This window comes from Abramis brama, assembly GCF_963993115.1.
Source record: "Abramis brama genome assembly, chromosome: 16".
Lineage (NCBI taxonomy): Eukaryota > Metazoa > Chordata > Actinopteri > Cypriniformes > Leuciscidae > Abramis > Abramis brama.
Window position 1 is genome coordinate 15,232,974 of NC_139978.1, and position 11,088 is coordinate 15,244,061.

The following is an 11,088-nucleotide window of genomic DNA, read 5'->3' on the forward strand; positions in this document are numbered from 1 at the left end:
AAAAACGGATAATACAGATATACAGATTGTTTCAAAAATAGCGAAGATTTTTATGTAAACTGTCGTGTAAATGAACGGCCAAAACGCATAAATATTTTTCAGTTTTTAGTTGAAAATTATCTTGTAAACACCCCTAAAATGAACCTAAATAAATCCAAGTGCTTTTATATTGAAAATAAGACCAAAATATCACAACCCCATTTTAATAACTCCATAATGTTGATGGCCTTATGAGCCAGGCCCAAACAACAAGCTTATTATAATAATATGGGCATGGCAATACTGCAAGAGAGTGCCCTGCAAAGCAGCCTTTCAATCATATAAAGAAAAACACAACACTTCTGTTGATGGTGGTTTAGTTAAAATTGCAGAAAATAATGGCCTGGTTTCACAGACATGCTTAGAGTAAGCCAGGATTAGGTCTTAGAACAATGACGGTATTTAAGTGGCTTTTGTAAACATGCCTTAGAAAAAAAACATTATTGGTGTGCATCTTGAGACAAACAATAGCAGTGATATGTTTTAAGATTTGTCAGTGCAAGTTGCTTTCAGTTAAAACAGCTCAAACGTGCATTTTAGACTGGGACTAGAATTAAGCCTTGTCTGTGAAACCGGGGTAATGAGTCTTTGGTCGCTTAATGTTACTTTGGTCAAGAATAGGAGATACCAAACATTCAAGATGGCAGAGTCGTGTTCCGTACACACTTAACAGTAATTTAGGGCATCCATTCCGTATTTAAATGTGTTTGTCACTTCTGAAACTTTATTGAGTACATGGCCAACTCAGTAAGTACATAGCTGTACTCAATAATGCATATTCATTGGCATATTATGTGGCAACCTGTTATTGTTGCTATGGTATTGCTCTACCAGCGGCCACCAAGGGCCGATGAGAGGGGGCGTGTTTGAGCGCGTTTGAGCTTCAGCAAGAACCAATGACGTTCATCCTTGTGTTATGCAGTGCGTTTGAGCTTCAGCAAGAACCAATTAGGTTCATTCTCGTGTTACGCAGCGCGTTTGAGCTTCAGCAAGAACCAATGAGGTTCATTCTCGTGTTACGCAGCACATTTGAGCTTCAGCAAGAACCAATGACGTTCATCCTCGTGTTACGCAGCATGTTTGAGCTTCAGAAAGAACCAATGAGGTTCATCCTCGTGTTACGCAGCACATTTGAGCTTCCACAAGAACCAATGAGGTTCATCCTCGTGTTACGCAGCACATTTGAGCTTCCACAAGAACCAATGAGGTTCATTCTCGCTGATAAATGTTTATATGTGAATAAAAGCCTAAATTCAATCAGTTCATCATATAAAGTGATTGAGTCTCAAGTCATATGGATTAGTTTTACGATCTTTTTGAAGATTCAAAGATTCAGTTGCATAGCTGCAAATGGAGGGATTAAAATCTCTCAGATTTCATTAAAAAGATCTTAATTTGTGTTCCGAAGATGAACAGAGTCTTACGGGTTTGGAATGACATGAGGGTGAGTAATTAATGACAGAATTTTCATTTTTGGGTGAACTAACCCTTTAAGTGTTAAGTGTAAAGTTAAAAGCATAAAAACATTTTTTTTTGCCATTAAAGCCTAAATGTCTAAAAATGATGTCCCCGAGAAGTATATCAGATATGTAATGACCAAATAGTCAGATAAAAAGAAAAGAAATACACTCTTAATGTTCTTTATTGCACCAGGCACTTCACAATAACCCTCCCGACCCGACGCCACACTACGAATTGAACTGACCCATAAATCCACCAACTAAATACTATATATTAAACATCATCCTCTTTCTGTACAAGAAGAAAAACTGAGAATTGGAACTAAAGAAATGAGAACTACACATCCGAGAGTGTAAACTAAGTAAAACAAGCAAATAAAACTTTCATATTCGTCACAGTATTTAAAGCCCTGAAACTGCTGCTCAGGGCTTATACAGCAAAGTCTCTTCATGAGACTCATAGTCCTTCTGTCTCAATTCACGGACTGTCACACAACCGCTCACCTTCATTAGTCGAGAATCGTGTCTTCCGTATATTGAAGAATCAATAATTTACATTAAATATCATACAATATCTCTGTATTGAGTGAAACAATCGCTTGGGCTCGAGTGGTTTTCCCCTGGATAAGGTCGGGTTGTGATAGAGGATATTGTCCACGTCTAAGAAAAGAGAAACAAATCCCGTGGCTGGTTATCTCTCTTATTTCTTTCGGCTTCTCAGACAGATTTTCTTGCAGTCAGCACCCGTACGATGGACCCCAGACCCCCCACAGCGAAAGCCTGAGTGAGAATATGAAGACAGAAATAGACATGTGAGATGGAAAAAAAGGGCTTAAAAGAAATCGAACCTCTTTATTCCCAGACCGACCTTTTCGTGCCACTGGAGCAGGATGGCGCTGCTGTTGTCTGAGGGCTTCTCGAAGCCTCTGTAGATGTACTTCATCAGCAGGTCCACTCCGTTCTTGTCCAGGGACTTCACTGCCGGCTCAATATCGCTGCTCTTGAATGCAGTCAGCACTCGTAACACCACCGCCTGGGCCCGCTCCTGAGAGAGGAGGAGGACGGAGCGAAAGAAACGAGTGGAGGTGGTGTAAAAGAGAAACAGCTTGGACCGTTCAAATGCATGTGCTAGTGACGCACCAAAATGAATTTAAAATGGATTTTGATCTTCTGAGAACACGACAGCATACTGAGTTCAGTTATCCGCTTGCCCAAATTTAATTGTCAAAATGTTATTTTCAGTTTTCGTCTAAATTAAAACGTTTATAGAGTGGTGCAGGGATGACATCAGAACCCAGAAGACTAATTCGCCGCTGGTTCCTTTGAGATTTTACTTTGGGGTTTTACAATGGGGTTTTTAAATTTAAAGGTCCCATGACATGCTACTTTTTGTAGGCTTTAATATAGGCCTTAGTGGTCCCTAGTACTGTATCTGAAATCTCTTTCCAAAAATTCAGCCTCTGTGCAGAATTATAGCCACTACAAGCCAGTCCCAGAATGAGCTTCCTGCAGACAGGCCGTTTCGGTGTCTGTAGCTTTAAATACTAATGAGGAGGAGAAAGGCGGCGCAAGGTGGAGGGTGGGTGTGGCCTTGACCATCTTGCGCAACGGTACCGTGGCGTGCATGTTTACGTTGGATATAGCAATGGCACGAAGACACGCAGTCTTTCAAGCATTTCAGTTTGACCCAGAATCTGATCCGGATGGAGAAGCAACGGATGAAGAAGTTGCAACTCAGCGGCACCAGCAGGACGTTTCCGAATGGTTAGTTTAAAATATTATGTCTGGATACGGTACTTTATTCGGATGGTTTACAGTTATTATCATGTAGCTAACGCTAACCTACTGTTGCCTTTTCATGAGAGATCTGTAACGTCTGTATTTATCTTATTACAATTACATCAAGCTCTGCGATCTTGAAATGCGGATATCGCGCGCCATATAACGTTAACCAACAGGAAAACGGTTATCCAAATAACAAAGAAGTGTACAACACTCGCGTTACAGTGTGTGTATTCACACACATAAACTGCATAGCTGCATAGCTAATGTGACAGCCACATTCTACGTGCAACAATCTAGGTAACCATAAACAGTAAAGCAACACACTTATATATCATTAGTTGACTTACTTGTCCGAGGTGTGTAGCTGAGCCAAAGAGAGTGATCCAGACTTTAGTTTCAGACGTTCAGCAAGCCCAGCTCTGTATTGACCCTTCGGTGTTCATTTGTACATCCAATTATTGAGCAATTGTTATGCTTCGCTCGCTCAAAAGCCATGATATCTCTCGTGGACAAACTAAAATCGCGCGCGCGCGTTCCTACTTCCTAGCTCATTTTCTCATGGGCGGAAAATATTCTCTGGGCGGGCAAAGCAGAGACAGGGGAGGTAACATTTCCTCCTTATGACGTCATAAAGAGGAGATTCAAGATCAGCGCGTATGAGCCTCCATTTTCTCAAAGGCAGAGAAAGATAGCAAAAGCTCGATTTACACCGATTGAAATTTCTAGAAACTTGGGGACCATATACAGGCTAGGGGAACTCATATTAATGTTAAAAAACCTCAGAAAGTGAAAATTTCATGTCATGGGACATTTAAGTAAAATAAAGCCTGTGGTAAACATAACTTGACTATACTTTGACGTTTTGTTCTTCAATGTAAATGACACGCACTCATAGCAAAAACACGAATTTTGAAGCAGTTGTTCATTTTTGAAAACGTACGTTTTTAATACAATATAAGACAGCTTGGGCTGTGAGTGTGTGCAGGGTACGTTGTAGAACAAAACGTCAAAGTTTCATCAAGTTATGTTTACCACAGACTATATTTTACTCATAAATTGAAAAACCCCATTATAAAACCCTATAGGAAAATCTCAAAGGAAACAGGCAAATTAGACTTCCGAGTTCTGCCATCATCCCTGTACTACTCTATAAACGTTTTCATTTAGATGAAAACTGAAAATAACATTTTGAAAATTAAATTTGGGTAAGTGGATAACTGAACTGAACCCGAAATTGTACATATTGCTACTCCAGCATCATATTTGGGTTTTCTCTGCATCACTTTCCTGTTTACTTGTTGTAGCTTATACACATTGGCGGAACAAAATAGTCACTGTCACGGTCAAAAAGCAGAGGAAATCAGAGGAGCGGAAAATAAACATTTTGTCAATGATTTTGTCAATTGCCAAAATTTTGGTGCATCATCACTAATAATGATGCTTAATATTATTAAAGGAATATTTAATGTATAAGTTAGGCTCAATCGACAGCATTTGTGGCATAAGTTTTGTTACTGATTGACTCGTCCGTCATTTTCTTATATACTAGTGCAAGTTTTTGTGTGCAAAATCAGTTTTTGTGTGTGTTTTTAGTAATTGTTGGTTTGGTGTATTTGAGTGCTCATTGTTACAATTACACAGCAAAAGTTCAGTAACATTTTTATTTGTGCATGGTAGAAAGCAAATACTGATACTGACATAATGACATACAATAAATGTGGAACATTGAACTACACGATTCAGGGAGCAGGCTACACAGTGAACTCCAAGCTACTTAAGCTCCACTGCTTTCTTTGACCCTCTCTGTGAGGGTCAAAAGCCAGAGCGGCTAGAGCGGCAAAAGCCAGTGTGTGCTTCTTTTACCGATATATATTTACCGATATTTTTTTGCATTTCTAATCCAAACAGTGTCAAACTTGGCACTGCACTTACTCATGCCCGTAGCAAGACACCTGTCAAGTTTGAAATCCATCGGACTAACGGTTCGAGAGATATGCGAATAACACACACACACACACACACACAGACATAAAGACGTTCCCGTAATTTATAGATAGATATAATATACGGAAGTAAACGGCGTAGGTGACTTACAGATTTCAGGGAGCAGGCTACACAGTGAACTCCGAAAAAATGCTACGCTTGAGCAAACAGTTTGTGAATAGGTTACTACAAATGATGGCCGTGAATAAAATATAATAATCAGAAGTAAACAGTGTAGCTTATCAGAATGTTTATTTTTAAACCACAACCTTCTTGGGGCTTCTTTGACCGATACAACCCTCTAATGTCAGAATGTTTATTTTTAAACCACAACTTTCTAAGGCCGTGTGTCCACCAAAGCGTTTTTAGCCAGCTGAAAACGCTAGGCGCTCTGCTGAAAACGCCTAGCTGTGAGCGCTTGAGAGCGTTTTGGCAGCGTTGCGTTTTTTTCAGTTGAGACACTTTGCTCGTTATGATACGGAATATCCGCGAAAGTGTTACTAGTATCTCATTTCACACATATTTTGTTTCTGTGTTGATTCTATATTAAAATGTCGATACAATGTAACATATTTTCTCTGGCTCTTGTTTTAAATGATTTTGTTCCGTTATTATGCTCGTTGTTGTCATCTGTTGACGTTGTACTTGCAGAATGTGACGGTTGGTCGGTGTGGTATTAGTTCCGCCCCTCCTCCACGGTGATTGGTCGGTTGGGTAAAAAGTGACAGTGATGAGCGCAGCGTTTTACCCAAAGTTGAACATTCTTCAACTCTCGGCGACCTGTAAAAAATGCCGAGCGCTTGGCCCTTCAGCGTGAAAAAAACGCTCAGCACCTCGCTACAATCATGGCGTTTTAAAAACACGGCGCTCCCATTGAAAACAATTGAAAAAACACGCCAGCCGAGTGAAAAAACGCTTTGGTGGGCACACGGCCTAAGTGCTTCTTTTACTGGTATTTTTAACGATATCTTTTGCATTTCTCATCCAAACAACGTCAAACTTGGCACTGCACTTACTCATGCCCGTAGCACGTCTGTCTGTCTGTCTGTCTGTGTGTCTGTCTGTGTGTGTGTCTGTTATTCGCATATCTCTCGAACCGTTAGTCCGATGGATTTCAAACTTGACAGGTGTCTTGATACGGGCACGAGTAAGTGCAGTGCCAAGTTTGACGTTGTTTGGATGAGAAATGCAAAAGATATCGGTAAATATATATTGGTAAAAGAAGCACACACTGGCTTTTGAAGAAAGCAGTGGAGCTTAAGTAGCTTGGAGTTCACTGTGTAGCCTGCTCCCTGAATCGTGTAGTTCAATGTTCCACATTTATTGTATGTCATTATGTCAGTATCAGTATTTGCTTTCTACCATGCACAAATAAAAATGTCACTGAACTTTTGCTGTGTAATTGTAACAATGAGCACTCAAACACACCAAACCAACAATTACTAAAAACACACACAAAAACGTTGCACACACTTTGCACTGCTCCCTGAATCGACGCGCTTATTCATTTGTGGATGTTAACTGAATCTGTAAGAATCTGTACTGATTTTGCACGGCATTTTGCACTAGTATATATAAAAGCTAAAATCAAAGCTACGGTAAGGTGCTTACTATGGTAGTGAATGGGGCCAATTTTTGGAGGATTTAAAAGCAGGAATGTGAAGCTTATAATTTTGAAAAAGCACTTACATTAATCCTGTTAAAACCTGTGTACTAAGAGCTGTAAAACTGTTCAGTTTTGTTTGTGACAATGTTTTTATAGTCATGTTAGGCATTACGCTGTAAAATTGGATATAACTTTACACAGAAAAGGTTAGCGAGCTAATTTTTTCACACCAAAAACATGTCAACGCATACTGTTTACATCTTGTAGTATTTTATTGTTTACCAATCAGCTCCATTCATTTCCATTGCAAATGCCTCAGTATGGCCCAGATTTAGCTATTTTTGAAGAAAAAGAAAGACAAGTATAAATGAATTTTAGTAGAATCAACATTTTGCAAATGCTGTCAAATGAGCTTAAGTTGAACTGAACCCAGAATACTCCTTTAAACCATCCAGAGGGCTGAATTTCACACCCCTCGAGCTAAAAGAACAGCACATTTAAGGCACACAATGATGCCATTGTCATCACAACCTGTTGTTTGTGCACGAATAGGGCCTCTAATAGAACAGTGAGTCCAAAATCACATACTGTCTACATTTCAGTTTACTTCACGACATTAAAATGTACATTTGATATATTATGAATATAGGTAGTATGAATGAAATTCAGATGTATTACATCCGCCATGTTGTTACTGTCAAGTCATTAATCATCATAGCCATTCATAAATCCTCTCCCATGGCCTCATGGGATAGTAGTATCCATCGAATAGTACTCTTTTGGCTTACTGTTTTTCGCATTCTATATAGGCTAGTAGAGAAGTATTCGATTTCAAACACTGACAGTCTTCTTGAACATCTGAAATTGATTGATCAAACTGTCTGAGTAACAGAATTGGCTCTTACTTTCACTGCTGGATTCTTGGAGTTGATTGGTGGACTCCTCAAGGCGATGTGAAATGCTGACATCATGTCCCCTGTGCATCACAGTTAGTTAAGGAAAGCTGACCAACCAGTCAGTCTGTCACTCTCAAAGAACCCTGAAGAGCATTCCTTAGAGAGAGGAAATCTTATTTTTGCTTGGATGAAATTGTTTTTGATGATTATAAGAAAAGTTAACAGAGAAGCTGGTGTTCAGAAGTTTGGTTTGAACATTTCTGGTGTTGATTTCACTGGCTAATCATGACTTTGTGTTAGAATATGTTGATTTGAAAACACTTCTTCTATCCCAGCTTAATATAGAGAGACAACTATAAATAAATCATTTGTGGGTTGATTTCTCAGAAAAATGTAAACTCTCTCGGATTCTCTGTGGTATATCGAAACATCATTCTGTTTATAAAAATATCGCACTGGCCATCCCGACACTAACTCAAATGATTTTGGGGTGGGACTATCTAAAATAATCAAGTGAAAACACGTAACCTGCAGCCAAGGCAAACCTTTGAACACTAGAATAGTCCATATGCTGATGACATGAACATGAAAATCATGTCTTTATTTCATAGTGAGGGTAAAGGAGGCGTCAGACTCAGACCTCGTTAAAGATCCTACAGTCTAAAAATGTGTCTCTGAGCACCAAAAATGCACACTGATGACCTGATTAAATAAATGACATCACGCACAGTTGGAGGGAAAAGAGGGGGAGATTTTTTCTCAGAAACTAAATAACTATTTACGTTCTGATTTGGCAACTATGGTGTGTCATTTAACAACACATCTGAAGATTAATGCTTATCTATCACGCGTTAAAAATACACAACCTTGTCATATTCAAGGTTATTCGAGGTTTTAAAAAAATAATGTAATTAGAAAAACTGAAACTAAATTTTGGTTACACTTTTTTTTTTATGTGTCCACGTTACAGTGTAATAATACATTTAAGTACTCAATAATAGTAATTAACTACATGTATTTACTATAGGGTTAGGGGTTCGTTTAGGGTTAGTTGCATGTAATTATGCATAATTTATAGTTATTACTAAAGTAAATACATGTAATAACGTGTAACAAAGACACATTAAAATAAAGTGTTACCTAAAATGTTAATTGAACCAAAAGTAATGGCACTGTTTTAAAAAAGCGCATTAAAATATTTAAATATTCTCAGTCAATGTGTTAGAAGCCCCTAAGGATATGAAACCTAAATATAATAAATGATAAAATAATTTATAATTGATATATCACTAACTAAACTAACAAAAAAATAAAAAATCTGTGACAACTTACTAAAGGACAAATAAAATAGAAATAAAACCTAAATAAATCTACTTAAAAAACAAACAGATCTATAATAAATGAATGCAGAAAGTAATAAGCATTTAGCACCAGCGATAACTCCACAAAATAACCTGTTACCTCAAATAAAAAAATAAAAACATCAATCATTCCGAACAAACCTAAAACCACATTCCTATCCTAACTATTTGACTATTATTAACATTCGTCTCAAACACAAAGTGAGCTGCCTACACTTGGACAGCATTTCTGGACAATGATGCCTATAGATAGCTGACTGGTGTTTAAACACAACATGTGTCTAAATAATGTAGAGTTAATCTAAACTAGGACAAGGTTGTTTTTTGGGTGCCCTTAAAAGAGATGAACTTTTCCCTGCCATGTTTTCTAGAGATAATAAACAATATCCGTCATGGATAATATACAGTATAATGGATGATGACAGTGAAGGCAGCTGAAGGATATTGTCCGATGAGCTCGTCCACCTCACAGGCGTCCGGTTCCTGCTGCTGCTCGGCCGCCTCGTCCTGCTCGTCCACGAATTTATTCTCGTCGTATTCGTCGATGTCGACTCCCCGGAATCGTGAGGACAGGGTGTTTTTCGCCATGAGGAGAAGCCCGGGAATGTGCGATAACGGACAGGTCTGCAGCTTCCCTCAGTGACAGTGCAGAGAGCCGTTAATGTGTTCATCTGTCAGTGGGAAGGTGCGGCTGTTATACCTCCTCTTCCTCCTCTTCCTCCTCCTCCTCCTCCTCCTCTTCCTCTCTCCCAGCTCGAGCATCTCCACACATTCCTGCAGAGCGGACACAAATCCCGACTGGAGCGGAAACGGAATTGCACTCCATGGTTTACGCTGTGACACTGTGTTTCCGTTTCCTGAGAGGCAACGATGAATGCGACTTGACTCAAATGAAGTTGCCTAAAAAATACTATAGATTGTTGTAAAGCCTTGAAATGTCATCATTTTTAAGGACCTTTGTATTTATTTTGTAATTAGAGATAGGTGGCATTTTATAAACTGCTTAGACTAGTCTTAAAAGTCAGTCATAATTGTATTCTTCAAGACTAGTCCTAACTTTTGAAGTGAGCATCAAATCAGCATATGATTTTCTGAAAGAAAATGTGACAAAGTGAAGACTGAAGTAATAATGCTGAAAATTCAGTTTGGCAATTGCAGAAATAATTTACATTTTAAAATATATTCAAACAGATTATTTTATTTTACATTGTAATAATATTTCACAACATTACTACTGCTTTTACTGTATTTTTATCAAATAAATGCAGCCTTAGTGATCATTCAGACTTCTTTCAAGATAATTTAATCTTTTGACCAGTAGCCTAGTGTTTATAGCATATTTTCATATAAATACATAAAGAATCATTTTGAAATGTTCTAGTACAGCAATGTTAATTTGTTTTATATGAAATTTCTTTTTGTTATTGACATATTTGATGAATATTGTCTCCCAAGGTGTTTGGAAATATGAACAGTTATAAAGTCTGGAGAGTTTGTGACTAATACTAAATAATAATAGTATTTTACGTTTTAAATCTACAAGTGCATTTGGGGTTAACATGTTATAATAAGGTTTCATTAGTTAACATTATTTATACTTTAATTAACATGAACTTACAATAAACAAAACTTCTACAGCCTTTATAATTTGTTAATTTCAACATTTAGGCCTACTAATACATTATTAAAATCAAAAGTTGTATTTGTTAACATTAGTTAATGCACTGTGAACTAACATGAACAAACAATGAACAGCTGTATTTGTATTAACTAACATTGACAAAGATTAATACATAAAGTAACAAATGTATTGCTCATTGTCAGTTCATGTTAGTTTATACATTAACAAATGTTAATGAATGAGACCTTGTTGTAAAGTCTTACAGATTTAGTGGAAAGATAAGAAAGGCAGAATTCTTAGAATAAGAAATCTTAGAATAAATAGTCTATACAGTTAT

General features: G+C 37.8%; 1 protein-coding gene across 1 annotated transcript; it reads right to left on the minus strand.

Annotated features, from left to right (window-relative positions):
• Positions 1-1,663: 1,663 nt before the first annotated feature.
• On the minus strand, positions 1,664-9,890 carry arpc5la (actin related protein 2/3 complex, subunit 5-like, a). The gene is made up of 4 exons (XM_084087265.1): positions 9,575-9,890; positions 7,779-7,850; positions 2,368-2,544; positions 1,664-2,279 (listed from the first exon to the last, which is right to left on the minus strand). Exons 1-4 carry the CDS (start codon positions 9,716-9,718, stop codon positions 2,217-2,219), a joined length of 456 nt encoding a protein of 151 aa, XP_083943391.1. The 5' UTR covers positions 9,719-9,890; the 3' UTR covers positions 1,664-2,216.
• Between the last annotated feature and the right edge of the window lie 1,198 nt (positions 9,891-11,088).